Source organism: Berghia stephanieae, chromosome 14 (genome assembly GCF_034508935.2).
Source record: "Berghia stephanieae isolate SIO BIC M18660-M18661 chromosome 14, UCSD_Bste_1.3, whole genome shotgun sequence".
Taxonomy (NCBI): Eukaryota; Metazoa; Mollusca; class Gastropoda; order Nudibranchia; family Aeolidiidae; genus Berghia; species Berghia stephanieae.
Window position 1 is genome coordinate 28,856,979 of NC_088373.1, and position 16,663 is coordinate 28,873,641.

Consider the following 16,663-nt stretch of genomic DNA (forward strand, 5'->3'; position numbering starts at 1 on the left):
GAACAAAAACAAAAACAAAACAACCCAACAACAACAACAAAAGACAACAAAACAAACAACAAAACAACCACAAAACAACAAAAAGACAGAAAAAAAAAACAAAACAACCCAACAACAACAACAAAAAGACAGAACAAAAACAAAAACAACAAAACAACCCAACAACACAACAACAAAAAGACAGAACAAAAAAAAAACAACAAAACAACCCAACAACAACAACAACAAAAAAAGACAGAACAAAAACAAAAACAACAAAACAACCCAAACACAACAAAACAAACAAAAAAAACAACAAAACACAACAAACAAAACAAAAAGACAAACAAAACAAACAACAAACAACAACAAACAACAACAAAGACAGAACAAAAAAAAACAACAAAACAACCCAACAACAACAACAACAAAAAGACAGAACAAAAAAACAACAAAACAACCCAACAACAACAACAACAAAAAGACAGAACAAAAACAAAAACAACAAAACAACCCAACAACAACAACAACAAAAAGACAGAACAAAAAAAAACAACAAAACAACCCAACAACAACAACAACAAAAAGACAGAACAAAAAAAAAACAACAAAACAACCCAACAACAACAAACAAAAAGACAGAACAAAAAAAAAAACAAAACAACAACCAACAACAACAACAACAAAAAGACAGAACAAAAAAAAAACAACAAAACAACCCAACAACAACAACAAAAAGACAGAACAAAAAAAAAACAACAAAACAACCCAACAACAACAACACAACAAAAAGACAGAACAAAAACAAAAACAACAAAACAACCCAACAACAACAACAACAAAAAGACAGAACAAAAACAAAAACAACAAAACAACCCAACAACAACAACAACAAAAAGACAGAACAAAAAAAAACAACAAAACAACCCAACAACAACAACAACAACAAAAAGACAGAACAAAAAAAAACAACAAAACAACCCAACAACAACAACAACACAAAAGACAGAACAAAAAAAAAACAACAAACAACCCAACAACAACAACAACAAAAAGACAGAACAAAAACAAAACAACAAAACAACCCAACAACAACAACAACAACAAAAAGACAGAACAAAAAAAACAACAAAACAACCCAACAACAACAACAACAACAAAAAGACAGAACAAAAAAACAACAAAACAACCCAACAACAACAACAACAAAAAGACAGAACAAAAAAAAACAACAAAACAACCCAACAACAACAACAACAACAAAAAGACAGAACAAAAACAAAAACAACAAAACAACCCAACAACAACAACAACAAAAAGACAGAACAAAAAAACAACAAAACAACCCAACAACAACAACAACAAAAAGACAGAACAAAAACAAAACAACAAAAACAACCCAACAACAACAAACAACAAAAAGACAGAACAAAACAAAAACAACAAAACAACCCAACAACAACAACAACAAAAAGACAGAACAAAAAACAAAAACAACAAAACAACCCAACAACAACAACAACAAAAGACAGAACAAAAAACAACAAAACAACCCAACAACAACAACAACAAAAAGACAGAACAAAAACAAAACAAAAAAACAACAACAACAACAACAACAAGACAGAAAAAAAAAAACAAAACAACCCAACAACAACAACAACAACAAAAAGACAGAACAAAAAAAATAAAACAACCCAACAACAACAACAACAAAAAGACAGAACAAAAAAACAACAAAACAACCACAACAACAACAACAACAAAGACAGAACAAAACAAACAAAACAACAACAAAAAACAACAAGAAAAAAAAAAAACAAAACAAAACAAAACAACACAAAAAGACAGAACAAAAAAAACAAAACCCAACAACAACAAAACAAAAAAGACAAAAAAAACAAAACAACAACAACAACAACAACAAAAAGACAGAACAAAAACAACAACAAAACAACCCAACAACAACAACAACAAAAAGACAGAACAAAAACAAAAACAAACAAACGTAATGAGCTGTTATTAAAAGTCATTGCAAATCTTGGCGTTATTGAATGCAGGCACTCTTTTGATTGGATCTTTAATGATGTTTCCTCCTTTTGGTGTTTCCCTGTTCCACATTTCTCTCCAGTTTTCCTCCACACTGAAGCCTGCCATTTTTGCTAGGTGGAAAGGTCTTCTCGATTTAAGTCTAGTTGTTGAAGGTGCCCCCTTTACGATTGATTTTATGGGAATGTTGTCTGTGGCTTCGTCAATTCTTGCATGAATCCTTTGATTAGCGTCTTGTCGTCTTAGACTTGGTGGTGCAATGCCGCTCAGTGTTGGGAGCCACTGAGTTGGAGTTGACTTGAGAATCCTGTTACAATTCTCATTGATTCTCTTAATCGGATGTCAATGCGATTTGCATGTGGGCTCCTCATCCAAACAGGGGCACAGTATTCTCCCACACTATAGTACAGTGCCAAAGCAGACGTTCTCAGCACCTGTGGTGAGACTCTCCAGGTGGTAGTTGCCAGTTTTCTCACCAGGCTGTTTCTTTTTGCGATTTTATTTGGGGTTCCCTCAATGTGTTTGCGATAATTTAGTTGTCTGTCCAATGCAATGCCAATGTATTTAGGATTGGGATCAGGGGGTAGTATTGAGTTACCGGCTGTGATCTTCAGTTCTTTTGTTGCCTCTCGATTATTCAAGTGGAAGTTTGTGGATACTGATTTGGTGGTATTCACTTTTAGGTACCATCTATCAAAATATTGTTTCAGGCGGGTGGTGTCTTTGCTTAGAACTTCTTCAATCTCTTTCCAGTTTTTCAATTGATAGGCTAAGGCCCAGTCAACAGCGTATCCAAGTTTGAGCGCTTCGCAGTTTGGCATGTCGGAGATATAAACATTGAAGAAAGTTGGTGCCAAAACTGAACCTTGTGGTACCCCATTTTTAATTTTGCGTGTTTTGCTTTTGTTTTCTCCCAATATGACATGGAATTGTCTTGTGCCAGTCAATGTAGACAGTAGTTTGAGCGTCTTTCTACAAGGAATCATTTTTGAGAGCTTTAACATCAGTCCGCCTGTCCAAACAGTATCGTAGGCTGCAGATAAGTCTATTAGGACTGCACCGGTCTTCTTTTTGTTCTCAAAGCCTGCTTCAATGTATGAGGTCAGTGCAAGGACCTGTTCACTTGCGCTTCTTTGTGGTCTAAAGCCCGCTTGTTCTGGTGGTATGCAGGGATTTACATATGGGGTGATTCGCTCTATTACGATTCTTTCCAGGAGCTTGTATAAGCAACAAAGTAGAGATATTGGTCTATAGCTGGATGGTTCAGTCATTGGTTTGCCTGGTTTTAATATGGCGATTACTTTGGCATGTTTCCAAATTTGTGCCCTTTTCAATGATGTCTGTCATAGTATTTGCCAGCCAGTCTATTGTCTGGTTCAAAGTTAGTAATCATGTCGGGGTATATTCCATTAATGCTAGCAGCTTTGCCATTTTTTATATTCTTTATAGCTCCTTGCATTTCATTAATCGTTATTGGGACACTTAAAAACATGCTATGGTCAGGCAAAGGAAACATCATTAAAGATCCAACCAAAAGAGTGCCTGTATTCAATAACGCCAGGAAATAATGGATTTCCTCAACCGCCTCTTGACTGGACATGGCAGAACTGCATCAAATATGTGCAGATGGAAACTTGGAAACAGTGATACCTGCCAGAAATGTCAGGCAGCCCCAGAGACCAACGATCACATCGTCCTCCACTGTCCAGTCACTAAACTTGAAGGTGGCTACGAAACCTCCTTAGGGTGGAGGAAGACTTTAGAAGCTGGGTTGAAGACATACACATGGAGGTGTAGCCATACGCTACGACTACTATTTCAAATCTGGCTGTGCATAAGTAAGAGATAAACTTCTCATTGACTGTGTGTGTGTGTGTGTGTGTGTGTGTGTATGTGTGTGTGTGTGTATGTGTGTGTGTGTGTGTGTGTACCCTCCCCCCTCTCCCCCCTTTCAAGAGTGATTTTATAATGTCTTAGATACTGATTTGATCCCATGAAAGAAAGGAAACCCATTGAAACATCTAAAGATTCCTATATATATTTTTACTGATGTCATGGTAAGGTTGCATTTCAAATGGAGAAGGCTGTGAATTGTCTATTTCTTAGTTTTGACTAGTACCACGTATAACAAACTCCTCAACTCGGAATTGTAAAAATAACATTGTATTGGTTGAAATATTATGTAGTAACACAACGTGGGGCCCTTTGTCACCAATTCTAACACCACACTCATTAATGACTTAATACATCTTTTCTCCACCAAATGTCGATATCATGAAATCAAACTCCACCTTAATATTTAGATGTGACTGAAGTTAATGTAAAATAAATGTGTCATTATAAATTGTGATCTGTTAAAATTGAATGTTGCATCGTTGAATTTAATTGGACTTAGTGGGAATTTAATCGAATACCCTAACAGTGAAGTTGTTACCACATCGTTGAAATTGAATGCTAAATTGGATTAATTGCACATTGTTGAATTGAATACTGCAACATTGAATTTATAAGCCGTAGTGGAAATTGAATACTGTAAAAGGCGAATTTGTTTCCACGTAGTTTGAGTTGAATGGTAATTCAGAAAAGTGAGTGGAGCAGGTACTTATGTTGATAATAACAGAAAAAAAGGGAGTAGAAAAGTGCCCGAAGACGATAGAGAATAAAAAGTTTGCGGCGATGGGGGCTCGAACCCGCGACCGACTGCTCCGCCTGGCTGTGAGAGGAACAGTCGATGCCATCCGCCACTAGTGGCGTCCTTCTCACGGCCAGACGGAGTTGTCGTACCAGTAAGGTCGCTGGTTCGAGTCCCCATCGCCACGAAATTTTTAATCTCTATTGTCTTCTGGCACTATTCAACTCACTTCATTTTCCGTTTCTATGGAATTGAATACCGCATTGTTGAATTTAATTTCACTAAGTGGAAATTTTGATTGAGTTGTTCAATGATAATATTGACATTTGATGGGGGGAAAACTGTATTACTCGGGACATTAACCCATGTACACTGACTAAGTGTCAGAGGAGTTAACTCCCTTTCTGTTTTACTCTCCATCTGTGACATTACCATGTATTTGACTAAAAAGCAATTCTTCATTTGTAACCAATCACCTCAAAACGGTATTATGTCAATTTGTATCAGAAATTTGAATTTGAATGTTAAGACTGAAGGCATGTAACTGGATTTGAAATAAATGCCTTCTTTTAGAACTGTCAAGTGAGTTCTTATTTTTTTTAAAATAAATTTTCCTCCAAAAATCCAATAGTGCCCACTTTCAATCATTTTGATTTTGAACCGGATTTCAACCATCAAGTTCAATGAGACATAATCCCAGAACGAGGTAGTGTGGGTCATATTTAGATTTACTTGTTCCTCTTTTCCCTACGTGATGGAAGCACATACTTTGAATAGTTTAACACTCTTTACAAACCATAGCCTAGAAGTTAAAGGGACATGCAAAGCCCAGTGTTTTATGAAAGTTATCTAGATTATCAAAAGCTCAATAAGATAAAATATGCCGTTTAGTTTGTTAAACAAGCAACATATGACATGATGGATAAATTCAATCCGGGTACTTTTCAGATGAATAGGGTTCATGCCAACTTTTTGGACATTAAAATTGGCCCTATGTGGATATTCCCCTCCTGAATAGGATTCAACAGTCATGACGTCAGTTTCCTCATAATGACGCATAGTAACTTAGTAACTGGTTCTAAACCATCGGAATAATGGCGGACGCCCTTATGAAATACTTCTCCGACGAGCATAAAAGTGTATCCAGTGGAGGAGAAAAAACATTATAATCTGATCATGTTTTGATTTTTATACATTCTGATCACATGACATGTGAAAAAGTTCTAGCCAGCATGAACAATAAAAAGTACCAATTTTCTTTGTTTAGAACCAAGCTTCTGTTGGGCGGACGTGACATCAGACTATTGAATTCTGTTGTTAGTGTTGATCTTTATCTCATCCACAGCACCTGTCAATGATATTAAAGATTGATATAAGGATGTAAACAGGAGGGTTGTGGCTCTTACTTAAAATGAATGTTGACTAATGATGCTACACACTCTATAAGAATGAGAACATAAGAAATTACTGAAGTTCGTTGAGTATCGTCAGCTTTAAACAATAGTAATAGGATTTGACTGATATCTATATATTCATTGTTCCCTTTTGGTTGCATTCGCTGTCGTTGACAACGGATTGTTGCCAATTAATGTTCCAAGTATGTGCTTGCCCATCGAAAGACTTTAAACTTTAAACATTTCTTTGTGTGACATCTCTCTCTCTCTCTCTCTCTCTCTCTCTCTCTCTCTCTCTCTCTCTCTCTCTCTCTCTTCTCTCTCTCTCTCTCTCTCTCTCTCTCTCCTCTTCTCTCTTTTTTTTTTTTTTTTTTTTTTTTTTTTTTTTTTTTTTTTTTTTTTTTTGGTAAAATATACTTTCTGCCAGGCTTCGGTTAGAAAGAAATGAAGTAACCGAAAACATACGATTTTGAACATACGATAATGATAGCTTGACAAGAAGAAAAGACAGTTCATTTTGTGTTCAATATTTTTATTCTTTTATTTTGTAAATTTTTTTTGAAGAAAGTAAATGAAAAATAAAAATCTAGAGGAATGAGATGTGACAAAATATGAATACATCTTTTGGACCATGGGACAACGATATTATTTACTGAATACTCAACTTTTGGATCATGGGACAACGATATTATTTACTGAATACTCAACTTTTGGACCATGGGACAACGATATTATTTACTGAATACTCAACTTTTTCATACTTTGAAATTTGACATATTATGTTGAAGCGATGCGATATGCTAACGAAAAAAAAATGACCCCGACATAAGTTTATTTACAGTTATCGTTCTTTTAACCCTTTAACTGGTAGACTAAGTGATGTCCTTCTTTAATTTCTCCTATTTATCTGACTGTTTATAAAACAGACTTAGTAGTAAAAAATGGTGTCTGGACAGAGTAAACTTGAATCCTGACTGTAAGGTCAATTGTCTTTCTAATCCAATAATAAAAAAGTCACCCCCCCCCCCTTTCACGACTAAGGGTTGTATTGGTCTGTCTTTATCTGGTATTTACCAGATTTTATCTGATAACACAATGATGTCGTTATTGAAGTCTTCTCCATTATATTGTTTGAAATCTTCTTATAACAAATCCTTCAAATGTTATCACTCTCAAATCAAGTATTTAGATCATTTTTTACATAGTAAAGTAGACTCTATCAGTCATAATATGTGTCAGTGCATGACATAATCAGTCGGAAGGTGAACATTTTGGATTTGCATTTATTGCACTTTCTGAAAGTATGTGCTTCCCAGAGCATTTTAATCTTTATTTGAAGTAAATCGGGTGATTTTTCATGAAGTTATGGTCAGATGTTCGGGAAAGGTATCCTGCAACTGTTTTCAAATTTCATACTTTTTCAACTTGACTAGCTGTAATAAATATTTAGAAGTGAAATTTAAGCTTTGATATTTCCCGAAGATGTACAAAAAGCGTTGATTTAATCATTTATGACAAGAACTCAATTTTGATTGAAATTGACCTTACTAAACTTGGCAATATCTCAGTTCAAACCGTCCGATTGATTATGTCATTCTCTGTAAAAACATATATCCTGAAGTATTTAGACATTGAGGCCCATCATAATTCTTTTTGAACACGTGTAAACACGTTCCTTCTATATTATATATAATAATAATAAGCCTCAATGATTGCTACCAGTCCTATATCATAGGAAGCTGTACCAGGCCATTGATTGTCATGTATAATGTGAGGACCAAGATGTTTGATTATCATTCAGATATTTCCACCTCAGGTCAATTTTAGACACATCACACAACTTTTTCCCCAGTTCTTGATAAATTTGTGGGGAAAAAAATAGATCTATTTTTAAAACATCTGCCGCCGACCCGAGCTGAGGAAATTGATTGACTTGACGGTGGGACCAACAGGGAAAAACAATTCTTTACATTCTAAATTAAGATAACACTGTGTACTTGATCTGGCATATATTGCATAGTCAGTCAAATAGATGTTGGAATTGTTGTTTACACTTTTGTTTTTAACATTTTTTATTAAATGAAACGAACAATTTACCGTAACATGACTTCAATTTATTCCTTTAAAAAAAACATTACAGTTTATTATGTTATTTATTTATTTATTTATTTAACTATTTTTTGTTTTAAAACTCCCAGTTCACAATATGATAACAATCATGAGAAGAAACAACTAAAGGTGAAGTTTATATTATTAAAAAACATCAACTGATGATATTATTTCAAACTTCATTGCTACAAAATACTACCTAATAACTGACTTATGAGCCGTTTTAATCGGTTTATTTTGCTTGTTTAACAACAGGAAAAATCGACAGGGGGGGGGGGGGGGGGGGGGGGGGGGGGGGCGTAAAATGGCAAAACTTATAATGTTAATTATTTTAAGCAAAGCCCGAGAATTTCATTTTTTTTTCACTGGCGGAAGTTTCAGATTTTATTTTTCCCTCCTCAAATTCTTAATTTGTTTTTCATTTGTAGTTTTTAGTCCATACAATGATGAAGTTTATAATTTGATAGTGTTTGAATTTGACACTTTTATGATTATATAAACTGGGACAGCAGAAAATGTCAATAGAAAACGATAATAACCTCATTTTATTTATTTCTTTAATGTTTAAGCCACGGTTCACTATAGGCTTGTTCAATTGGCTGGATCTAAAACTAAATATTTATTTATTTAATGATATTGTTTTTTAAATCTGGAAGTGAAATGAACAGGCCAGTGTATATAGCCAAAATGCTTTGCTAATTTGATATTATGACCTTGATGACTAACTACCGCTTTTAATGTTGTCTTAACATAATATTTCCTCAAACTTTACGCATTTGTCATTCTATTTTCCTCATTGATGTCGTATTACTTGTCAAAAATTCCCTGCACATTAAAAAACAAAACAAAACAGACAACACTAACTCTTTTTGTTGTCTATTCTTGATTGTTTTTGTTTTGTTAAATTCATTTGTTTGCGTTAATTTTAAAGTCATTGTGTTTTTTTTTTCTCTTTTTCTTTTTGTAATTTAAATAGATTAAGTAGTCCTCCTATCAAGTCAGGTTATGTATTATAACCACATTGCACTTATTCAGCTTCCTTTCACTGATATGATACATAAATATGTATTTGAATGGCATATGTCATCAGATATAACTAATATTTTATGGCATTGTCATCAATATCTAACATAATAGTATTTAATGATAGCATTATAGTTTTATATAATATTATTTGAATAGCATAAGTCTGTAGGTTATACAATATTATTGAATGATAAGTCTTGTAGTTATCATAAATATGTATTTGAATAGCATAAGTCTTATAGGTTATACATAAATATATATTTGAATAGCATAAGTCTTGTAGGTTATACATAAATATGTATTTGAATAGCATAAGTCTTGTAGGTTATACATAAATATGTATTTGAATAGCATAAGTCTTGTAGTTATACATAAATATGTATTTGAATAGCATAAGTCTTGTAGGTTATACATAAATATGTATTTGAATGGCATAAGTCATCTTATAGCTTGTATATAAATATGTATTTGAATAGCATAAGCCATCATAGGTCATACATAAATATGTATTTTAATAGCATACGTCTTCATATAGGTTATACTTAATTTATCCATTGCTTTAACTATCATATTTATAATTTATATGGCTTGACCACCTTCTTTTGCTATCTTAATAATTACTTATTTATTATTATGTAAATGGTATGAAGGAACTAACAGTTATCTAACTTTGAAAGAAGATTCCTGGTTTTGAAACCTGTGTTACCTTATAATACAATATTCATTATCCACCACGTGTGATGTTATCATCTCAATTTGGTACAATAATATAGTCTCTTTTACATATACAGTAAGCCAAATCATGAAGACAGTAAACGTTTTATTATAATTACTTCAGGAATAATGGTTTCTAGACACCTAGAAGAATACTTAAATCAAGGAAAGTCAACTCTCATTATCTTTCATAAATCTTTTCTTTTCCTGTTTTTTTTTATTGGTAGATTTCTGATCACATGTCTCTCAACTTGCTCTAAAATATTTGATACAAATAAAAAACAAAATACCCCCCCCCCCCCCCCCCCCCCCCCCCCCAAAAAAATTTAAAAAAAAAACAAAAACAAAAAGAAACAAAAAAAACATAAACAAAACACACACACACACACACACACACACACACACACACACACACACAAATCAAAATAAAACAAGAAACAAATCACAAATTGAATAACGCGATGCTTCATAAACGACATCTAAAAATTTTTGTTTGGCTTTGGCTTTGACAGTATCCCGCATTTGAAAATAAGTGAAAGGTGTTTTATCCAGCTAAGCGAAGCCCTAAGCTAGCTAATTGTAACCAATACAATATCATAGAAATTCACAGTTTACTGATGATATGTTAGGTACTAACTTTCCAGGTGTTATCAGTGTGACGTGCACTGATCTACTGTTACTTGATTACTCGGTATAGAGACTCGATAATAGATGGGGGGGGGGGGGGGGGGGGGGGGGTCCTTGTCTGTTCTACTCTTTCTTACTAACAGTTTAATCTGTTCATGAAGGGAGATGACACTGATGATATGATATCAGGAAATGGCCAGTTAGTTACTGCAGAATTGTCATGGAAAATACATAAAGAGGAAACGAGATGGATGTTCATGAGGGGAGATAACACTGATGATATAATATCAGGAAATGGTCATTTAGTTATTGTATAGTTGTCGTGGAAAATATATAAAGAGGAAACGAGATGGATTTTCATGAGAGGAGTAAACACTGGTGATATAATATCAGGCAATGGTCATTTAGTTAATGTAGAGTTGTTATGGAAAATACATAAAGAGGAAACATGATTGAGATTCATGCGAGGAGTAAACACTGATATGACATCAGGCAATGGTCAGATAGTTGTAGATTGAGATTCATGCCAGGAGTAAACACTGATATGACATCAGGCAATGGTCAGATAGTTGTAGATTGAGATTCATGCGAGGAGTAAACACTGATATGACATCAGGCAATGGTCAGATAGTTGTAGATTGAGATTGATGCGAGGAGTAAGCACTGATATGACATCAGGCAATGGTCAGATAGTTGTAGATTGAGATTCATGCGAGGAGTAAACACTGATATGACATCAGGCAATGGTCAGATAGTTGTAGATTGAGATTCATGCGAGGAGTAAACACTGATATGACATCAGGCAATGGTCAGATAGTTGTAGATTGAGATTCATGCCAGGAGTAAACACTGATATGACATCAGGCAATGGTCAGATAGTTGTAGATTGAGATTCATGCGAGGAGTAAACACTGATATGACATCAGGCAATGGTCAGATAGTTGTAGATTGAGATTGATGCGAGGAGTAAACACTGATATGACATCAGGCAATGGTCAGATAGTTGTAGATTGAGATTGATGCGAGGAGTAAACACTGATATGACATCAGGCAATGGTCAGATAGTTGTAGATTGAGATTCATGCGAGGAGTAAACACTGGTGATATGACATCAGGCAATGGTCAGATAGTTGTAGATTGAGATTGATGCGAGGAGTAAACACTGGTGATATGACATCAGGCAATGGTCAGATCGTTGTAGATTGAGATTGATGCGAGGAGTAAACACTGATATGACATCAGGCAATGGTCAGATAGTTGTAGATTGAGATTCATGCAAGGAGTAAACACTGATATGACATCAGGCAATGGTCAGATAGTTGTAGATTGAGATTGATGCGAGGAGTAAACACTGATATGACATCAGGCAATGGTCAGATAGTTGTAGATTGAGATTCATGCGAGGAGTAAACACTGATATGACATCAGGCAATGGTCAGATAGTTGTAGATTGAGATTCATGCGAGGAGTAAACACTGGTGATATGACATCAGGCAATGGTCAGATAGTTGTAGATTGAGATTCATGCGAGGAGTAAACACTGGTGATATGACATCAGGCAATGGTCAGATCGTTGTAGATTGAGATTCATGCGAGGAGTAAACACTGATATGACATCAGGCAATGGTCAGATAGTTGTAGATTGAGATTCATGCCAGGAGTAAACACTGATATGACATCAGGCAATGGTCAGATAGTTGTAGATTGAGATTCATGCGAGGAGTAAACACTGATATGACATCAGGCAATGGTCAGATAGTTGTAGATTGAGATTCATGCGAGGAGTAAACACTGATATGACATCAGGCAATGGTCAGATAGTTGTAGATTGAGATTCATGCGAGGAGTAAACACTGATTATGACATCAGGCAATGGTCAGATAGTTGTAGATTGAGATTCATGCGAGGAGTAAACACTGGTGATATGACATCAGGCAATGGTCAGATAGTTGTAGATTGAGATTCATGCGAGGAGTAAACATGTATGACATCAGGCAATGGTCAGATAGTTGTGATTGAGATTCATGGAGGAGTAACACTGATATGACATCAGGCAATGGTCAGATAGTTGTAGATTGAGATTGATGCGAGGAGTAAACACTGATATGACATCAGGCAATGGTCAGATAGTTGTAGATTGAGATTCATGCGAGGAGTAAACACTGATATGACATCAGGCAATGGTCAGATAGTTGTAAGTTATCATAAAAAATGCATAAAGTGTAAACTAGATTGATGTTCATGAGGGGAATAATCACTGATGTGCTATTCAGAAAGTTCAGGTATACAGTGAAAAATGTGAAAGAAGAAACGAGTTACCACATGACATAATGGACATCACAGACCCAACATTATTTCAACGCGTTTTCCACATATACAAAAACACCGGGAGGGTTGAATGACCAGAGTGATGGGATTAGTGTTGTGTGATAGGTAACATTGATGTGTATAAGATTTGTGATGACGGGCACAGTGTGTCTTTTGTATCTTATGGACTTCAACTTGAATGTGAACTGATGATATGACATAAGGAAATGTTCAGGTATACATAGTGAAGGCCATTACATGAAAGATATGAAAGAAGAAACGAGATTGATGTTCATGAGGGGAGTAAACACTGATGCTGTGATATCAAGAAATGGCCAGGTTTATGTTGTCAGGACCATAGATGAAAGATACAGTTAGAGGAAACGAGATTTTGACGGTCTCTCCACAGGATCTGGAGGACGGCAATCTTTGTGATCGTGCCAGTTGTCTGACGAAAAATTTTTTTGTAAATATTCCAACCACAGAGTTTTCCAACAGTCTTAAAAGACATGACCTGTTAGAGATCTTTGTATTCCTGGTTTCTGTGGTTTTATCAACTGTTTCAGCTTGATCTCAGTTCAGAGTTTTCTTCCATTGAATCATTCGTAATCTCAATATTGTAATGAAAACTATTTATAGACAAGAGTGGTACGGCCAAAAAAGACTACTTGAAATTGGGGGCCAAATAAATATAAAATTTCAACTTTTCAATTTTGAAAGCGTTTGCTATGAAAAGATTGCCTTTTTGAAAATATCACAATGAAAGTTATGCGATCTGTGAAAATCGGCTCCTTGTTATATTTATTTATTTATTTTGACGAACTTCAATAGATATACAATTTATGTGTTAGGTGCATTCATAGTTTTTGAGTGCCTTTGTTTGATGCTGGGACTCCACTCGTCTATAGCATTATTTCGGTAGGCTACTTTCCACCTCATATTGATGAAGTTGGAATATTTGGAAGTATTGAGCATCTTTTGATTTCACCCCCCCCTTTTTTTTTTTCTTCTTTCCCCTCAAAATAAATATTTGAAACCGTTTACATTATTTTTGTAGTACATGTCAGAAACAGTAGTAATTTAGTCAATGGTTTATGAAAAATTAATGATAACGTAAAATATAAAACTATCTGTATTAATATATTTTACGTCTTGTCTTTGTCAATTTCTACAGTGAGCTCAAAGCCCTGCCTGGTATACCAAAGGATCCCAATGCAGTGCGCCATTTGAAAGAGAAAAAGAAAAACGGTATCAAATCAGCTCCAACGGAAAGTGAGCAGTATGACAGCACAGATGGAAAGAAAACAAAATTGAATGGGGACACAACACATGGACGCCATTCTCCAGACTGTCCTTTAAACGACACCAGAATTCACCCAGAAACAGATTACGGTAGTAGTGTAGGTAGTCATGGTGCTGGTGGTGATCCTAACGTCAGTACCAGTCAGACAGATCCTTTTCAAATCTCTTCCAATTTCGCACCCAGAAAGCTGCCTCTTCTGAAGAGCAGCAACACACTACCCCCTTCGGAAAATCCTGATAGGCGTCCTTTGCCATCACCTCATAATGGAAATCATTATTAGGTTATTGGTATATCATGTTGGTCTTTGTTTTTATATCTGATTTTATATTTGGAGAAAGTATTATCGAATTTAGATGTTGAAATCTAAGATATTATAAATGCCTTCAGTTTCAATGCTTGTTAAATTTTTTCTAAAACTTGACACGACAGTTTTATTCCTTTTACTGCCTAGAACCTTTTCATAGAACATGTTGTAGTCTGTGATCTAACACCTCATACAGTTACTATGTCTGTTGTTAAACCAGACGCTGGAAAGTTGATCAAATATTCATAATATATTTATAGGTATATGTATATATATATATATATATATATATATATATATATATATATATATATATATATATGTGTGTGTGTGTGTGTGTGTGTGTGTGTGTATGTGTGCATGAAATTTGGTTTAAATATATTTGCCATGTTTCTTGAATTGTGTAAAATGAATATTTTGTTGTTTTGTTTTTTTCTTCTGATCACTTTAATTTTATATCCATTTTATTTTTGGCATCTGGGTGACCCCTACATAATATCACATTGAGATGACAAGTGGCATTTGGTCTATCATTTCTCTCACATTTGGTAGCCATAAGAAAAACAAAACAAAATAAGAGAGAGAGAGAGAGAGAGAGAGAGAGAGAGAGAGAGAGAGAGAGAGAGAGAGAGAGAGAGAGAGAGAGAGAGAGAGAGAGAGAGAGAGAGAGAGAGAGAGAGAGAGAATGAAAGAAGAAAAATAAATGATCGTACCAAGTTGCAAAATTAGGCAAAGAGCAACACAATCAGAAACATCAACAACAACATCAATGTTGTAGGGTTTATAGATTGTAAATCGTTCGTAGGGTATAGGGTTGGGAAGAAAAACTGTAAAGTAGTCTTGACCCAAAGGGCCAATGAAGCCGGAGTCTACTCACACAGACAATAGTGATAGCTTGCTAGCCTTTGGATAGGATGCTAGTACATCACAAAGTACTTCTGCCAGATCTAACAGACACAACTATCCAAATATGGCTGGGTGGACAGGGGTCTGTTAAAAAAAGTTTCAACTTCACTTGGTGTGGATCACATTCCCTGTGTGTATGTGAAGCGAGTGCTCTATCAATTGACCTATTGAAACCCCTTGTGGGGAAAGGGAGATGGCATGACAATGTATGAGAAGGTTCTAGAGTGGTAGGAGGTTAGAACTGACTGTTATCAAAGGAGTTGCGTCACCGTCACTGCTCACTGATAAGTGTGTAAAAATTCAAACTGATTCTTTCACATCTTGTACATATTGATAATAAGAATGCTAAACACATTTTTTTTTTTTGCCCTAGCCTTACCTGTCAATGTTGTTTTCTACCGAACAATGACAAATCCCATATTATGGAAATTGGTTCAAACATATCTATATATATTTGAAAAGAAAAAAGGAATTTCGATAAAAATGAGAAATGACAACAATGGAGAAACATAGAAATAAAATTTAATCATCATGGATTGTCTTTAATATTGTATAGCTGAGTCGTTAGATGGGGGTTGATTTGATGGTGTGTGTGTGTGTGTGTGTGTGTGTGTGTGTGTGTGTTTAATATGCAATTGTTGTAGATGTTTGATCCAGAAAATTACGGAAACATTACATCCATCATGTGTTTTGTTGTTATAAATACATTAATTATGTATCATATAAATGCAGTCACTTAAACTATTTGCCATATCATAATTCTCATCATCACATCATTATCATTTACATCATTATCCTCATCATCATCATCATTGCCCTCATTGTTGTGGCCATCATCGTCATCATTATCATCATCATGTCCGCCCTTATTATTACAAATACTTGTGACTGTGATGCCATAATGTAACTGCTTTCACTATTGGTTTATGGAGTTACATATGTTTGTTGTTATCATATTATATGATCAATACCTACCAAGCTTTTGAATGACTCTTTATGCTTAAAATGAAAGGCTATAAATATATGTTTACTTTTATGATGGGCACATCTTTCTTGTGAAAATGTGTCTGCCGTGGAAACTTTTTTTTTTTCTTTAAATGAGAACTGTGCAGTTGTAATTTTATAACTGAAACACCCTATTCGCTCTTACTTTGAAATTGTTAATGGGTATTTAGAGTTGTCTCTTAATGAGTGACATAATGAAATAATTGAATACTCTAAAGTATGTAAAAATACCCATTTATATAGGGTATATCTAAGTGTTTCCCCGTGCCCAATGAAAAAACTTCGTTCCTTCCCTCCATCTGGCCTTA

At 34.8% G+C, this 16,663-nt stretch overlaps 1 protein-coding gene across 3 annotated transcripts in view; it reads left to right on the forward strand.

The window, feature by feature from the left end:
• LOC144959448 (uncharacterized) overlaps positions 1–14,562 on the forward strand; it is a 115,067-nt gene extending 100,505 nt beyond the window's left edge. For 2 of the 3 annotated variants that reach the window (XM_078892039.1, XM_078892040.1), the window contains one exon: positions 14,012–14,562. In XM_078892039.1, coding sequence (XP_078748165.1) covers positions 14,012–14,420 — 409 coding nt within the window. In that variant the 3' untranslated portion in view covers positions 14,421–14,562. The remainder of the gene's footprint in view (positions 1–14,011) is intronic. The other variant, XR_013642626.1, reaches the window with a different exon arrangement.
• The last annotated feature ends 2,101 nt before the right edge of the window (positions 14,563–16,663 follow it).